Genomic DNA, 18,033 nt, shown 5'->3' on the forward strand with positions numbered 1-18,033 from the left:
CTGATGAGGGGAAAGTAATTGAACATAAAATGTAAAAACAAGTGGATGCACTATGTATATAACCTCTTCCAACTTAAGTCTGAACCATCACCATTCAACTGCCCAGTGATAAACTGGTTGTTCTGTGCAGCTCCCAGTGTGAATGTGAGGATGTGCATGAATTCAAAGGGAGGTGTCCCTAACAAAAACAAGCATAGTCCGCAAATCTTTTCGTAGAGAGTGATGACCCCTCGTCCACCTTTTACTGTACATACTTGTGGAAATGCTGCACTGTACAGACATTATACGAGACTTGGGCAACAGAGAAGCATATGTACAGTATGTTCATTGACTAAGGAGAGAGAGGCAAAACAGAACTAAATGTACACAACATTGAACAGATACTGATAAACCTGAAGGTTTACATTTGTTAAATAATAATAATTAAACAACAAAAAAACCCACAAGAAATACATGACCGTTCTCTACTTTTTACGTGCTTACAAACATCTGACAAGGGAAAATAATTACATCTCAACAAATTCTTTGGATCAGTTTGAACTATTCTCAAACTGCCATCCCACTGTATAACCTGACACAGTTTGGTCCCATTTACAAACAACAGACCTGGGTCAGATTAGCATCTCGAAAAAAACAACTTTTCTCGCTTGACCAAGAATGCGTTCCTTCCCAGTTAAAGGCCAAAAAATGTGTGCGTTTAGTATTCAGCACAAGGATGCTGGTATTTTCTCCCAATCAGCTGCTCGTTTTTACAAAAAGTCCGTCGTGGTGCGAATGCGGTATGAGGTCCTTCTCGAACCCCCTCCTGCTGTTGCACTGAACTTAATATAAAGGATCCACTGTTGTATAAGGAGGGACTCACATTAAACTGATGTGAGCTGCTCGACTGTTGCTTGGTAACTTCTGGGCTCTTTTGTCAGTTAACGGTAGTCGTTAGGACTTTAGACATCTTGCCATGGCAACCATACGTATACGTATACACTATAGTGTTTACAACCAGCACTGCTCAGCTCCAGACAAGGGCCACGAAAGCCAAACAAGTTAAAGAAAGCCGCACTTATGGTCTCCATTTAATCGGATCTTCGATGCATTTTGTCAAGCACAAATTATCCAATAGAAGCAGTGCTTTACTTAACGATTCCATCAAAGTTTTTGATGACGTCCAATGAAGCCACTGAAGCTGATTCACATTAAACTTGTTTATCGGCACTTAATACCATGTTACAGTCCGCTTTCTCCTGTCAGCTTATTTTTTAAATGTCACGTAAACGAGAAACCTGGTTTGGTTCACAGCACTGAACACCAGAAATAGGTGCTGAACTGAAGTTGCTTTGCAGGACCGTGATTGTAGTGTGCTGTAATAACCAGTAAGTACTTAGCCACAATCATCTCAATACTCAAATCACCAGTCTGACTATTCACCTACAGTACATGCTAATAACAGAGCAGGACACACTGAAGATGGCTTCTGTTTCCATCCTGCTTCATCCTCTGTACGATACTCAACTAGCAGTCAACATCTACCAGCTTCTGGCTGCAGGTTGCTGGTCATCTCTCAGCCCGGTTAGAGCCACGAAACAACAGAACCACATAAGAGAAGCGAAAACAAACACAGAGTTGTCAATCAACAGTTCTGGATCAACAGTATCATAATATTACAACATTTAAAATAAAATGAACACATTTCTGCTGCAGCCTTTTGTTCAATAGAACAGGCAGCAATGTCAAAAAAACAACAACACTTCAAAAGACAATCTATATCTCATGAAAAACAATAGCATTGTTCTCCCAGCAAAGCTTTACATCCCGACAGTGTGCTGCAAACAAAGCGAAATGATATGAAACATATTTCCTGTGCCGTCATATGTTTGTAAAGTCACCAAAGCAGTGAAGTCAGAATGAAGACATCACAGGAAATATTAAAACCATACATCGCAAATCTTTGAGTGACCTCCAGAATCATTTTCTTTACTGATTGCTGTGTCATAAAATGACTTCCTTCCCTTTTAATTCTTTACCTCACAATCATTGAATCCATGTCCTTTGAGTATTTTGTCTTTTGAAGCCGGATTTTCTGTTCAAATCAATTTAACCGGCTCAATGGAGATGTTGTCTCGGTTTACTCTGGACCATAAAATAGAGGCTCATTGAACAGCGTGTCCCAAAAGTAAATGCCAATGGTGGGAGAATACCCAAAAAATAATTACCTGAGCAAATCAGCATCCTATTACAATTCAAGAGAAGTTTAGCGTTCTGTTGACACAAGCTTTCTAGAGCATATGATTATGTTTTCAATGACACGGGACCAGAAATATTTCAAAGTTAATGAATGAAACTGGAACTATGACTTGACCAGTTAGGTTTCTGGGAGGCTGACATGTTCTTTTAAATAACATTACTGACGTGTGAAAATCTAAAATATCATTGTCTTCAATCAGGGTTGTCTTAAATTAGAGGCAACACAGTCCATGTGCAAATAAAAGGATTTCTAGTGTTTCTCTGTCGCTGTTGCAGGGAGAAGCTCCCACCGATTCTGATGCAAATGAACAGAGCACAACATTGCCAAACTGACGAGTCCAACTAAATAACAATACAAACACTATTTCAGTCAATATTATTTTTTGACGTCAGAACTCATTCGTTGACAATCCAGTTTTCTCCAACGTCTAATCCACAACCACATAATGTGTGTGTTGCGGTAGTTGTGACAGATAGCTGACGTCGCAAATAGTCTACCTGTGTTTGTGTATGTGTTAGTGTGCATGTACATGTGTGCATGTGTGTGTGTGTGTGTACAGGCTGGTCACTCCAGGCCGAAGCCTTCAGCGTTGGAGATGGCGATGGTGAGTTTGTGCTTGAGCTCCTTCCTGGTTCGATAAGGAGGCAAACAGATCTGATTAAAACAGGTGTGAGAGATCGGCAACCTGCAGAGAGAAAAACAGGGAGAGGGAAATTAGTTATTAAAATCATAACTGTGATGTATCTTGAAACCTCAATCTCAAAGTTATTTTAACCACAAGTCAGTAATAAAAAAAGAAAGCCTGGTCAAAGTAAGATGTTTGTGATGGTTGAGGGGCTAGGGAATGCATTATGTACATGGCGGTCCTCATAGGGATAGAAAGACAAACATGTGTGTGTGTGGGCATGAAAGAATTCCGGTGGGGCCGCTCGCCCCTTCCCTGACCCAGATTCAGAGTCTTTGCTGTTAAAGTTCGACGGTGGAGTTTATCTCCTGCAGCTTGTGATAACAATCACTTCAGTGCAATCCACAGAGAAGCAGATGTCTGTGAGGCAACACACAGACATCTGCAGATATCACACCTCAGTTTGATTTCAGATAATACAATCAAAGGGAGGAGAGAAAGTTATTTGAGTCCTGGAAGGTTTATCATGACTTTTTGTCACATTCTGTTGTCCAAAGGTTGTGTGTATGATGTTAAAAGTTATGTGTAAAGGCCTTTAACACACAGTGGGCGTGACAAATATAAACAACACAAAAACATGAAATACTTGCATGTGAATAAAACTATTCATACTGGAAGCGATGTGTGAAAGCTCGCAAAAATAGCCCTCGCTAAGGAAAAAAAGTACATTGATTTTAACCGCGTAATATTCATGTTCTGTGTGAAAGTATTTATGACAAAAACAGTTGTGTTCAGTGTATAAGACAGTAAGAGATACATTTCCAGTATCTTTCAGGGCCACTGTGTGGCCTAAACTTCTGGAACCATACCAGTCCGTTGGAACGTCGATCTTGGAGATTTTGAAGTTCAGGTCGGCCATTCCTCCGACGGGAACGCGGTCACTTCCTGTGGCGAAGTGGAGGAGCTTCTTCTGTAGCTCCAGAGGGAAGGACAACACCACATCCCAGAAACAGCTGATGCAACACAAAGAAATGTGCATTGCATTAGCTGATAGGAGGCCTCAGTGTGACCTGGGTGAGAGCTGCAGGCACATGGCGTTTTGACCTCCAGTGTGACCTGGAGCTGGAGTTTCTCATTTCAAAACAAATGTGCTTTTTGTAAACAGAAAAATGGAAGATTGTACTGTGAACAAGGAAAACCTTTTCCACCTTTACCACACGCACGCACACACACACGGTATTGAAGTTGTGCAACAAGCCTGCAGCTGCTTGTTGTCAGCTTTCAGCACCGCGCTGATTAACATTATCCTGACAAGTGTTGGCTCGTCTTCCTCCCATACTGCATGAAACAAAAGCACATCTCTATGTGTGTGTGTGCGTTTGTGTGAGAGAGAGAGAGAGAGAGAGAGAGAGAGAGAGAGAGAGAGAGAGAGAGAGAGAGAGAGAGCTATTTCCTGCTACAAAATGAATGCCTTGCATGCAAACATTTGCAGCTTAACCCAAAGGCTAAAGATTAGTCATCCATCACTGACTTTTCCTTGAGCAGATAAATCAAACGGGCCACAATTATTTTAAATTCACGATACCTGGCCCACCTTTCTGAACACTTCAAAAACTGTATTTCATTTACTGGAGTGGTGACCCCTTGTTTGTAACTGCAGTAATTGAATTCAAGAAAAATGTTTAAAACAAATGAATAAACAGACCAAACATTTGTTAGACAGCGACCTGTACCACACCGTGGGATCAGTCTGTCCAATAGAGGAAGAGGTTTTGTAAATGTGTGTGTGAGGTGGTTTGACTCTAGGAGCAGTGAGTGAGTTGTGCGCTGGCTGCCGTCACTAAATAGGAAGTACAGGCCTCTTACCGTACGGTGGTCTCGGTCTTGCTGTATCCTTCATACTGAGCGGCTTTCTGCAGAGCGCTCATGTCGAGCTCCGGACTCCCGCACACCAACATCTCCACCTCCTCCGGCCGCAGCAACTGCAAGAAGAAGAGAAAAATAATAAATACAACCGACTGACAGAATGTGTGTGAATACAGATTGGGTGTACAATTCAACTTAGACCAAATTTTTTATCTTGAGATTTTCCTTGGCTGGAGCATGTTATGAAATCGCAACATCAGACTGTCGAGCAGAATTTCCTCTGAAACACGACCGCAGTCTAAAGCAACAATCGATCGGTGTAAGAAAATATCATGCAAGAGCGACACAACCGCTACCTCAGCCGAGGCAACAGGAAGTTCTGCTTCATCAGAGCAGCTGATAATGAAAAAAGTGCCAAACGGTCAAAAAGTCATCTTCATGGGGGTTTGCAGGAGTGACATTTGTTTTTTATTTACAACCATTAAGAAGTGAAAGTGCATTGTAGATTGTTTTAGCCGCACAATTTACAACCTAATGTCTACCTTGGTGGGGACATCTGCACACAGGAGGAATCAGCTAAGTATAAACATAGATTGGACACGTTTTTAGCAGCAAATAACACATGTCAAATGCACTGATGATTATATAGTGCTATCTAGTGGTACATATAGTATATTCACAAGTTCAGTACCTGTAGTTGCTCTGACAGAACTAAGAGATCTTCAGGCCCCGTCTAGTAACCCGTATTACAGCAGTCTCTTACCCATGGAAAACCAGAAGACACACGCTCCTAACACCCAGTATGACCTTGTCTTGGTGTTGCTGCCTGACCAAGATGATTAGATCTGACAGCCAAAAAAAGCCACAGCTGTGCGTCACACCCACACCCACGAATAAACGACAGGCATGCCTCATCACATCCTGTCAGACCATGTGGACGTGACAGAATGATCGGATGCAAACTGAAGAGACAGCCAGACACAAAAAAATAAAACATGTCAGCCAAAGAGCAGTGTGCACACACACACGCACACGTAAATGATGTCATGCACATATAAAAAGGTAGCTGCTTAAAGTTAGGAGTGATGTGTGTATATTTACAGTTATTTATTTTGAGCCTCAATGTTAGCTTCAATGTCTTCCAATTAATGATCAACTTCAAATGCAAACAGGAAGTGTGTGTGTGGGGGGGGGGGAGAAGGCAGGTCAAAGCAGGTTAGTTATTATCTGCACAGCTGCGAGTGAGACTTGTCCTCTCTGTTTTAGTCTCAGCAGTTCAGATCAGGCTGTTCCTTCTCTGACCCAGATTCAGGCTCTCAGCTGATGGATTGAGTCAAACGTGCACACAGTCGTGCATAGATCACCGCCAACTTGACTGTTCGACCTTCAACTCGAAACGATGTGGGCCAGGACCCAAAAGATGTCTCTGGTCTTTATTTAGCAGTCTTTGTTGTGTTAAAGTCAATTTCACCACGACAACTGTTATGCTCAAAAGGTAACGGAAAAATCCCCCCCCTCTTTGCTCCTGATCAGTCAGCAAGATAAGGCTGAATCAGCTGGTTGAAGTTTAAATCAAAAGTATTTAATAATTAACAGAAGCTAAAACTGAATCGCACTGTGAATTACAAAACAAATATGAATATTTCATGAAATAGAGGCCCAATCCGCACCACACGACAGACTGGTGTATCTGCCCCATGGTCATTTTTGGCTGCAATGAGAAACTGGAGGGACTGACGAATGGAAAGTTTGCGTGTGATATTTGTTTAACGAACAAGTAGCCCTCAGCAAGCACACACACACACACACACACACTGTGGACTCACCATGAGCGCGTCAGAGGCACACACACTGTGGAAGCCGTGGTAGAAGGCAGCAAACTGTTTATAGATGGATTTATTTAGCAGGAAGTCGATGTAGAGCTGGACATACTCTGTGGAGAAAGAATGAACAGAGTGATTTTCAATGTTCCATTACAAACTGTTACCCTTTCACCCTCCAGTCATGGCCCTTCAGTTTAACACACAGAGGGACATTGGGCACAGAGCTGGACCTGGAACATGAGGTTTAATGAGAGAAATAAAGTTGACGTTCCCAGCTCGACTCCGTCCTCTTAAAAAGAACAGCTTGTGAGCTGAGGTAGGTTTCTGCCTTCTGTGCAGTCAAACAGCACACGAGGAGGATTAAAACAGTTGCTGTGGATTCCACTGTGCTGGACACACTGTACAAACAAAGTGGCATCGAGAAGAGAGTGGGCGGCTGCCACTGTCTTGAACAAGCGGCGGAATAATGAAGCTTTTCAAAATCATTTTTGGCCCCTCACTTTTGTAGTTTCAGGGTGATTTTCCACAGAAGAGTCCTTCATGGGTGAGAGACCACTGTATTGCAGTGTAATAGACAGGCTATGAAGATAGTCTCAGGACCGTCATTTGTATTGAGATGTGTTGATATTTTAAACTTGTAGAAGAAAAATGGTGCAGCTGGTCTCAGATTTAAGCAATTACCATGTTTGTCAGTAGAACTGTGTGTCTGTTTGGACCATCTGATCTTGATTGCATTGTGGAGCCGGTGGTCTGTGTGCCAATGAGCATCACACACGCTCATCGCTGAGAATCTCAGTGAGGACTCACCCTTCCTGTTCTGCTTGCTGACGGGGATTTTGTCTCCTCCAGCCTTCAGGTTGTGGGATTTGACCACGCCCATTTCCTCCTGGAAGACCTGCAAACACACACAAAAAGTATGTCACACAGGGGATTAGGAACTTGATCGAAGACTTTCATCGTTTAAATTATATAACAATGGTAAATGGCTGCATTTATATTGTGCTTTTGTCCAAAGCGATGTCATATATATTTGCGTTAATACACTAACCAATGGCAGCAGGCTACCATGGGACCTGACCATCAGGAGCAATATGGAGTTCTGAACCAGAAGTGACAAGAGAGGATGGATCGAAGTACAACCGAACACTGAACAAGGCATACTAAAATGTTAAAAATAACTTTAATGAACTGAAACCATACTGTTAAAGGGTAAAAGTCGTAAGTTGAAAACACAGACAACTCTTAGACCGGTTAAATATGGTAGCTACCTGTCAATCACAACGTAGCCACGCCCCAAAGCATTTCCTGTTTTATCATCTGTTTGACTCTAAATGGACCATCATTTACGAAATTAAAATCATACTGTATTGAAGAAGACTAGAAACTAGCGATTGAGACCGTAAACTCATGTTTACAATGTTTGCTCCTTGGCTGCTACGTGTCCTGTGCCGAAGTGTCCCTGAGCAAGACACTGAACCCCGAACTGCTCCCCGGGCGCCTCTCAGCTGCCCACTGCGCCCAATAAGCTAGGGATGGCTTAAATGCAGAGGAAAAATTTCGTATATGTGTAAATGTGTATGACAATACACTTAAAACTTAAACTTATTGAGGTAATAAATCAAGTGAAAGGTGGGGTAATTTTCTCATAGACTTCCACACAATCAGACTTCTTTTGGCAACCAGAGGAGTCGCCCCCTGCTGGCCATTGGAGAGAATGCAAGTTTAAGGAACGAAGGCACTTCAGTTTTTCAGAGCCGGCGGTTGAAGCCTGGTTTTTTGCAGAATTATTAATGTAGGATTAAATAAACCAGTTATGATGTGTTTGAGCATGAAATGTGATCGAGCTTCATATTTAAAACTGATTGTAGGTTTCTATCTATGATTTGTTCATCTTGATTTCACGTCTGTCCGTCCAGGGAGAGGGATCTCTCCACTGTTGCTCTTACTGAGCTTTCTCATTTTTCTCTCCATGTTATAGGTTTAACAGCGAGGATCTATGGGCAGAGTTTTTTCTGTACTGTACGGATTGTAAAGCCCCTTGAAGAAAATGTGTGACATTGGGCTGTACAAATATCACCTGAATATAACTTGATTTCCCCAAATGTGTGTCAACGTGCTATACACAGTAAATAAAGTCTGGGTTTAGGGTTATAATTATAGGTTAAGCTCATGGTGAGCAGCTAAAGGGAATACATTATGTAGTGAGGGCTCCTGCAGGTACAGCAGTACAAAACTAATGTGTGCAAAAAATAGAGGGGTATATATATATGTAGTAAAATAGACACACATTGATGAACAAACACACAAAAAATGTAAGGAGACAGTGAATGAGAGAAATGACAGAGAGTGATGCAGCTTACTGCAGGTCAGTGGGTTTATCCGTTCCACAGTGGCGTGACTGTGACCAGCATATAGCTCACAGCCAGCTCACACCGTGGGTAAAAATAACACCTCCATTCACGCTTTAACATAATGTTTCTTCTCATACATGTTCCAGCTTCATGTATAACCCCAGCGGCACCATCAAGTGTTCCATTATATCTGGTTGCTACGCTCAGAGGCAGAGAGCAGCCTGGTCGGACAAGCCTGCGTCATCAAACACGCTGATGTCATGGAATGTAAAACAGAGTATGAGGAACGTTTAAAAGGTGCAGTGTGTAGGATTCAGCAGTGAGGTTGCAGACTGCAACCAGCTGAAACTTCTCTTGTGGGCGAAGCATGCCGTAGAACTACAGAGGCGTGCGCAATAACAGGAATGCCCCTGTCTAGAGCCAGCGTTCGGTTTGTCCGTTCTGGGCTACTGTAGAAACATGACGGTGCAGCATGTCGGACTTCGTGAAGAGGAGCCGCTCCCTATGTCTATAGAAACAGAGCGTTCTAAGGTCACGGAAACACAACGACTCGTATTTACAGGTGACCACAGAACGCACAGATAATCATTGTGTATTTAGTTTCAAGCGGTTAAAGTGAGCAGTTGGTCAGCATTCCTGTTCTGGTCTGTAGCTGATGATCAGTGCACATGTCTAACCGGGAAGTTGAACATGCTTGGGGCACTTTTTGCAGTCAATTGAGTCTGCAGCGCTTGTTTACATTCAGATTTGAGTTTGAGGTTCAATTTAGGTGAAAGAGTAAAGATGGTTTGCACAGATGTAACTGATATTATCGTCATAGTCATAATCCGTCTCATTTATTATCGTTCAATTAAAACCGAAACAATGCTAAATTCCCATTTTGTTAAAAACCGGTGGTTATCCAATATCCATAAACATAATTAGGGCTGGGTATTGATATTAAAAAAAATGTTGCATTCAAAATTAGGCTGTTTTTGACGTCATTTGAGAATTATAAACATATTTTACCACCAACATACTAACTTTGCTTCTATAAAATACAGTTTAAAATTGGCAATATCATGATTTAAATCAAGAACTACAGTTTTCTGTTTAAAGAGTAAATCAACAAAATGAATAATCAAACCTGTCTTTCAATGCCAGATGCTTAATACAGAGTTCAGATCATATCTATTGCCTCCACTCGGCTCTGACCATGGCGACTGCTGAGCCGGTGGCTCGCAGCTAACAGTGCAAACAGTGCAAACAGTGCAAACAGTGCAAACAGTGCAAACAACAGCATCAGTGGTGACAGCGCTGACAGTGTTCACGTGAGAGGGAATCGGAGGGTGGGTGCTATACACTTCCACAAACACGGCATTGCTCGGGACGGTGTTATCTCCGGCGCTGTAACAGCACTGAGTGCAGTGAAGAGCGGCGCCCGTACCCGCTAGATCGGGTACGTTCACATGCACTAACATGCACTAAAAGGCACGCACCCCCAGCCAGGCTATTACAGCAAAGCAAGGAGATGCTTGGATTACAATACACACAGAGTGAGAGTGACTACATTCTCTGCTGAGGTAGACATTTATCCACCATACCTGTACATGGACAATAGCTGTTTGCTGCTATTATAATGCTCTGAATATCAGTTAGAGATCCTAAAAGTACTCATTTTGATGCCTCGCCCAAATCCTGGTTAATTTATCCTGTCGATGTTTTTGTTAGAATAAGTATATTTGGAACCAAACAGTTCCTGCTTACCGAAAACCTACATTTTTATGATTAAATAAATCTGCTGAATGATGTAAGTGGGACTGATCCAGATTACCTTCTGGTCTAGAATTAACTTTATTAATATCACGCAGCAGTGACAGCAGTGACAGCAGTCTGTCAGACGTGCCCAGACACTGTAACTGTGACATCTGTGGTGTGATATTAATAAAGTTAATTCTAGACCAGAAGGTAATCTGGATCAGTCCTGAATTTTAACAAAGTCCCTTGAGGATTGACTCCGACTTTACTCACATCTTAACAACAGTGGTTATGAAATAAAAATAAAAACCTGGCAAATTAGTAATGATTCGTTAAACAGTTTATCAAGCATACTGGTAATGCGAAACTGAACAGAGATTAAGATTATTTTATTCCTTCTTGGCTTCCCTCATATAAGTGACATTCTTGTGACCATTTTTATGCTTTTATGCATTAAAATCGAGTAACAATACATGGGGCAGACAAACTCTTTCTTTTGCTGTTGCCGAATTCAAATGGCCCGTTCCTCATGAACCTCCTACCCACGCTTTAAATGTATCTTGATACCTGGAACATGAGGTAGAAGTCCTCCTCTACATTGCCCTCGTAGCTCAGCAGCTCTCCCAAACCATGAGCCAGCTCCTGCAAAGGAAAAAAAAACAGTTCAGGATCAGGGAAAATCTTTTGGAACAACAAAAGACAGCGATGGGATTAACAAGTTACTAGATTCAGTCCCAGAACACCTGAGCGCATGGGAATAAGTGTCTGCTCGCAGAAATCCAACAGCACCTCGTGATTTCAGTGTGTAGACTTTGGGGTATCTAATGAGGAGAACAGCTTTCAGACCAATGAAGAGGTGGAAAGATTTTGGTTTTGATCAAGCTTCTCAAAATCCACTTCATTTTAGGTATGAAACAGCTTTTCAAACACATGCTCTTCTGACAGATCACCAGACGAAGACATTACATTACAGTCATTTAGCAGACGCTTTCATCCAAAGCGACTTACAATTCAGATATCACATTTCTACACCGTAGGCACAGCTACGGGAGCAATTTTGGGGTTAAGCGTCTTGCTCAAGGACACATCGACATGCGACTAGCAGAGCAGAGCCGGGGTTTGAAACCCGACCCTCTGATTGAAAGACGGCCCTGCGATCCACTTAGCTGTCTGAAACACTCATTGCCTGAGGTCTGGGCTCATATGTAACACCGAATTCTGTCACTATTTCAAGTTAGTGAATATCGGGACACACTTTAAGCAAGGACGCAAAGCTCCACTTGGTTGTACAGATTGATGTAAGGTATATCTGATGAATAACATTCTAGTACTATGCTTGTCATGGGTCAGGCTGACCCCCGACTGCAGGCCTCATGTTTCATATCCTGCGTGTGCGTGTGTGCGTGTGCGTGTGCGTGTGGTGTTTTCGACCCTGTATATTTTTACATGTGAACTTCACCTCAACAAATACTCTGTGGGAAAAAAAACTATAGTGGGTTTAACTCACTAATTCACTCAGAGAGAACACTGTGAAATAATAATAATTAAAAAAAAATGTATGAGATTGCATAGCTGAAGGTGAGCTCACTAATTCGAGAAAAATACATTAATTTAATCTCATAAACTCTGAAAAAAAATCTTCAAAAAGGAATGCTTAAAAATACTTAAAAGAATGTAGAGTTGAAAAAGTATTGTCAAGGTTGAGTCAAAGTTAACAAAACTGAATATACTATCTGGTGGGAGACTTGACTTCATTCTGACAGCAACATGTGAAGTTAAATTTAGACTGTAAATCATTAAGGGTTGAGCTGAGGTGAGAGTGAACAAAGATGAAACGGTGAACTATGGCTCCCTCTAGTGACAGCACAGAGAACTGCAAGAAGTAGATAGTAAACAAATGTGCAGGTAAATGTGCTGTGGGTGAATTTTGGCTGAGTTTTCTTTTATAGTTTTGGGGTTTCTACTGCCCCAATAAAATATGCATCAACAAGCAAAACAATAAATAGAGCACCGATGCTGATTCATAGCAAATGTACCCTCCAATTAAACCGTAGTCTTACATTTCAGGTCATATATCTCATCATACTTTCAAAACACGTTTTTGAACACTGTCTGGAACTCAAACTACTGAGATGTCAAGCTGAGACACATACCGGCATGATCTGCTGCAGGTCCTCCAGGCTGGTATTTGCCATGCCGACGAGGGCGTTTTGGTCACACGGTACATTGGGTGGAGTGAGGAGCTTCCTGTCAGGGGACACAAAGATTTCTCCAGCAGCTATATCTTTCATATTGTTGAACATTTTGATTTTTTTTCTCTATTCTTGACTTTTTCTAAACTTGCTCTTACTTTTATTTTTTGCCATGTTGATTGTTGAGCAAAGCAAATGTGAACCTGATTCTAATAACACTGCGACTGTACAGAGGCCTAAACAGAAGCACTCCTATTGTCTTGATGTGGTGATTAGAGGTGACACAGCAAAAGTAAAAACACTCAACACACACACACACACACACACACACACACACACACACACACACACACACGCACCTGTAACAGTAGAGGGGGAAGTGGATGTCCAGAGCGATGCTGTTGTAAACTGCTAAGCCCATCAGCTGATAACACAACAGGTTAATTAAGGAGGAAGTAACTATTGACAGAGCATCCACAGGTAAATCATGACCACTTTCATTTTCAGACATGATTATTCGAAACAGATAAAACTAGAGATCGTGTTTTGATGGAATCACACCAGCCACGACGTCAAATCGGACTAGGTGCGTATCATTTCCTTCCCTGTAGTTCGGTGGCCTTGCTAGGTCCACACCCCTCTTCAAAGTCGACATTCATTTTGACTTGCGCTGTCCGCAGACATCTGGCAATGTACTCAAAACTGCTTCTGTGGTAGTTCCCGTTACAGAAGGTCTCTCAAGGACCACATTACGCCATGATGACGATCACACACAGACTCACAAGATGAAAACAATACCAGCAACACGCTGTCGCGGCTGGTAACAATCACCAGGAGTCTTCCGTGGCTCGTAGCAGCCCCATAAACTAACATACAATTCATGAGCTCAGCTTTCACTGTGAGTTTGGAAAGCAAACAATGAAGTTACATGATGTCATTCTGACAGGAGCGTGACCTACCAACTCTTAAAACAACCAAATCCTTTGATCAACAATCAAAAGCAGATGTTAAAGAGCTGGATAGTTCAGGAGAACTTTGACTTCATCACTAGAACAGCCACCATCTTTTATCGTTGTTTAGTTTCAGAAACCGTAAGCAATGACCAAAGACAGGTTCATCCTCCACCTGATGAGTCAGATGAGGTTCTGATGGGGCATCTCTGGCTCGAGAGTTACAAAATGATTTACTTTTATCTTGGTTTCAATTTGAATAAATTAACTTCAGATATTACCTTCCAGTGCAACAGGAGATGCTCCTTTTTATGGAACATGATTCAGACGGAAGTAAATGTCAGCAAAAAACAAACAAGAATGAAAGCTGGTGGAACGGAGGTTAACACGGCTTCTATATGAAGACATGGAGCTGAAAATCCAACACCAGCTGGAGTGAAGACCAGCTCGTCTACTGGTGTTCAGTCTGAAACTCGCAGTGTAAAATCTGAACTCATGGTTCATTTAAGAGACCGTTTGTGAAAAAAGACCAGTCAGTCTTTAAGTCTTCAGCCAGAGTTTAATACGGGCACAATGACTTCATTGTGTAACTTCAGAGTGTGTGTGGAGTTCATGTACTGACCATCCCATCCACCTGCAGGATTTTTTATTTATTTTTATTTTCAAGGGGTGGTGGCCTCTCTCTCTCTCACTCACACACACACACACACACACCCACACACACACACACACACACACACAGCTGCCACATGTGGTGACCATATGTGGTGTAATTGTACGTGTAGGTTGAGTGTGTCTAGGAACTGAACGCTGATTACAGGTAGGTGACACACACACACACACGCGCACACACACACACACACACACACACACACACACACACACACACACACACACACACACACACACACACACACACACACACACACACACACACACACACAGGAAAATAACCATCCATTGCACTATTACCACAAGGTCATTATGAAGTCAAAAGCACACACACAGATATCAAAGCGAGTGTAACAGAAAAGCATTTAGAGGCCCTCTTTCATATTTCTCCACTTTATGGGCCAGGCATGAATACAGCTCTCTCTCTCTCTCTCTCACCCTCTCTATTCATGCCCGCTGTTTCACATTATCTCTCCGTCTGTTTTTCTACTTCACTTCCCACTTTCAGCCCGTTCCTTTCTTTCCTTGATGCTTCATTGGTGCGACAGCAAGATGAGGCACGAAACAACAAACTGAGAAAAACTGATGCTGCACAATATTATGAAAATATGAAGGTTACAAAAACTCAAGAACAAGAACCATCTTCTTGTCAACCAAAAATTCCAACAGAATTGCTAACTGACCAAGAATAAGCCCGGCGCTTCCCTAATGTTGTATATGTTGAAGTTCCCCACTGTGCCCACTTGGTAATAAAGACTTAAGGGACAGAATCTGCATGCACGTCGGTCTCCCAGACCAACCTTCAGTCTACAAACTAAGAGGAGCTGCGTGGTTCAGTTAGCGAGACATGATGACGATTTCCTTTGCAGCTAGATTTCTATCAAAATATCAGAGCTGAATATTAAATCATTTTAATGTCAAAACTGCATTTTAAAACATCACTGAATATGCAGTGTAATACAGTAAGTTTAAGGGTTTTAAAATCATCTTTTCCCACTTTGTCTGGCTCGTACACAGAACCATAGGCCGAGACTTTATCACTCTGGTAATAGTTTTAGACATGAATCTACACATTATTTCATGAATCTGGTCCGAAGTGACCCGTACTTGCAATTATCTAATTCTCTCTGTCCAGCCTCAACAAATGTCTCTCTTCCAAGCATAGAAATAATGCACACACAGCACAACGAGCAGGGAAACCGGGCAGCTGCAATGCCTCAGTCTCATCTCTGAATCTCTCTCGCCTCATGTCCCACTTTGTCTCTCTTCTTCTCTGCTTTCTCATCAATGTTTGTTCTTTTATGTTTACTTTTGTTTATCATCTTTCCATCTTTCTTTCTGCTTTCTCTCTCTGTTACACATTTTCTCCCCACCACTCCCTTTTCATCTTCATAGTGACGCAACACTACCATGACGACTAAACAGGAACTATGGCGATTGATAAATTAGCACTTAGCGTGCGCACACATGTGTAAAACGCATGGAACACCCAGGAGCGCACACACACACACACACACACACACACATTTACACACACACAAGTACCTGGCGAGGAACAGGCAGCTATTAGGTTATATAACCTTTTGACAGTTCCCAGCTGGCCAGTAACTAAGGCTGAAGTGCTGGATCGTTCTCTATATACACACACACACACACACACACACACACACACACACGGACAAAGTCCTGAAAGTACACGATACAAAAGCAGGAACAACAGCAGCGCTACCCTGCAGTATTTGAAACTACACAAGAGAAACTCATGTGAATGTTTGAAAGAAACGTATCCTTCGATTTCTGTCCACCCGACAACCATTTGTAATGACAAAGTACTGTAAGTTTCTAATGAATGCAGGTACAAATGGAGTAGTTGTCGTACGTGTCGGGCAAAATAGACTAATTTCCTGTTAAAACAAGCTGCAAGTGGAGGAAAGAATGTGCAGCTGTCTGAGGTATTATGTGCTAAAGCTGGACACAACCCCGTCTCTGAGAAATGACGAGCTTGACCAAACAGTCTGTGCAGTCAGTGCACTGGCTCTTTGTAGTAGAACTACAAACTATCGACACACTTTAAATACCACAGTCACAGCATTGCTAGCGGCATCTGAAGACCTTTTTTAAAAAAATGTCTTCTACAATACTCAGTTTGCTTTGAAAGAGTTTTGACTCATTTCTTATGTAAGAGTCCGTGGGTGTGAAATTACTGAGGCCGGAGAAATGTTTCACTTTCAAACCCTGTCTGTTTCATTTCATATTTTCTGCAGAAAAAAAGTTGGATATAGTGTTGCGATATATCTGTTCAGTGTGCAGATTTACAGCCTGAAAACACACATTAAAGTATCTCCTTCTCCTCTGTGGTTTGAAACAGAGGAGTTCTATAGTACAGTTTGTGAGCGTTGGGGAGGGAGTATAAGAGGAGAGTACGTATGTAGGTGTGTGTGTCTGAACAAAACACTGCAGTTGTGTCTGGGAGACATAAAAGCCACAACCAGAAGCTGTGAAACCACTGGAGAACGATGGATATTATTGAGGAACATTAAAATGCTATGTGGTCTGTCTGTGCAGACGCTAAGCTGCTCTTGATGGGAAAAAAGTCAAACAAACAAATTGTAAAACCTAAACATACAACCATGACTAAAAAACAAACTCTCACGTTTATTTTACTGAGAACATACAACCCACAGTCTCCATGAAGACAGCGTGTGCTGAATCGAATGTGCTTTCTTTCGTTAAGGATACAGTCCCGACCAACTGGAACTCAGAATAGTTGTCACACTTCCAACTGCTGAACCAATGGCAGCGCGAGTCCTTCATGTAGGTGAACATTCCTGAAAAAAATAGAATTAGGTTTAGCACATTGCTGGTGGTCAATAAATCAATAAAGCCTGGACGGATGGACTGACAAGGGAAGGAGAGGAGGAAGGAAGGAGGCAAGGTAGGAAAAAGTTGACGAGATGCAAGACAGACGATGGCCTAGAAGGATGGATGGAAAGAGCAACCAAACGCATCGAGCACAATTGTATTTTGTGTTGTTAATTTCGATTTGAACGTATTTTCTATTTCACTTTGAATGATGAGAAACCTTCATGGTCTGAGTTGTTTGTTTCCGCTCTGCTGAGCATCACTTGTAGCGAGTGATAAAGAAGAGCAGGTAGTTGAGCAGAATACACTTGAAGGATCGCGACGCGCCGCTGAAGCGCTCCAGCGCTGACTGAGAGAAACAGCAGCAGTCTGTTCCGACACGCATCTGGACCGCTCACATCTCTGAACACCAGAAACTGACACCACGTCACGCATAAAAGAGCCTGTGTGTGCGTGTGTGTGTACACCTGCATGTGTGCAGCTTAGTGTGTGTGTGTGTGTGTGTGTGTGTGTGAGGCAGAGCCGGGGCTTTCCCTGTGCTGCTAATGAGGGGAACACAGCTTTCATTGAGTGTGTTGCTTTGGGCCGACGTCCCCTGGCACCAAAAACACAGACGACCGCAGAAAGACGGAAAGACGATGGAAAGAACAACTCGAAGAGAGGAGAGAGAGAGACACAGATAAAGAGAGAGGGAGAGAGAGAAGAGGCAGATACAG

The 18,033-nt window shown here is 42.3% G+C and overlaps 1 protein-coding gene across 1 annotated transcript in view; it reads right to left on the minus strand.

Moving 5' to 3' along the window:
• Positions 1 to 214: 214 nt before the first annotated feature.
• hectd2 (HECT domain containing 2) overlaps positions 215 to 18,033 on the minus strand; it is a 34,037-nt gene continuing 16,218 nt past the window's right edge. Inside the window, exons 14-22 of the mRNA XM_079279818.1 lie at positions 17,195 to 17,283; positions 13,193 to 13,257; positions 12,795 to 12,888; positions 11,209 to 11,283; positions 7,361 to 7,448; positions 6,557 to 6,663; positions 4,731 to 4,846; positions 3,734 to 3,877; positions 215 to 2,924 (exon numbers count right to left, since the gene is read on the minus strand). Of these exons, the coding sequence (XP_079135944.1) occupies positions 2,804 to 2,924; positions 3,734 to 3,877; positions 4,731 to 4,846; positions 6,557 to 6,663; positions 7,361 to 7,448; positions 11,209 to 11,283; positions 12,795 to 12,888; positions 13,193 to 13,257; positions 17,195 to 17,283 (899 nt within the window). The 3' untranslated portion in view covers positions 215 to 2,803. The remainder of the gene's footprint in view (positions 2,925 to 3,733; positions 3,878 to 4,730; positions 4,847 to 6,556; positions 6,664 to 7,360; positions 7,449 to 11,208; positions 11,284 to 12,794; positions 12,889 to 13,192; positions 13,258 to 17,194; positions 17,284 to 18,033) is intronic.

Source organism: Melanostigma gelatinosum (genome assembly GCF_949748355.1).
Source record: "Melanostigma gelatinosum genome assembly, chromosome: 12".
Classification (NCBI taxonomy): Eukaryota; Metazoa; Chordata; class Actinopteri; order Perciformes; family Zoarcidae; genus Melanostigma; species Melanostigma gelatinosum.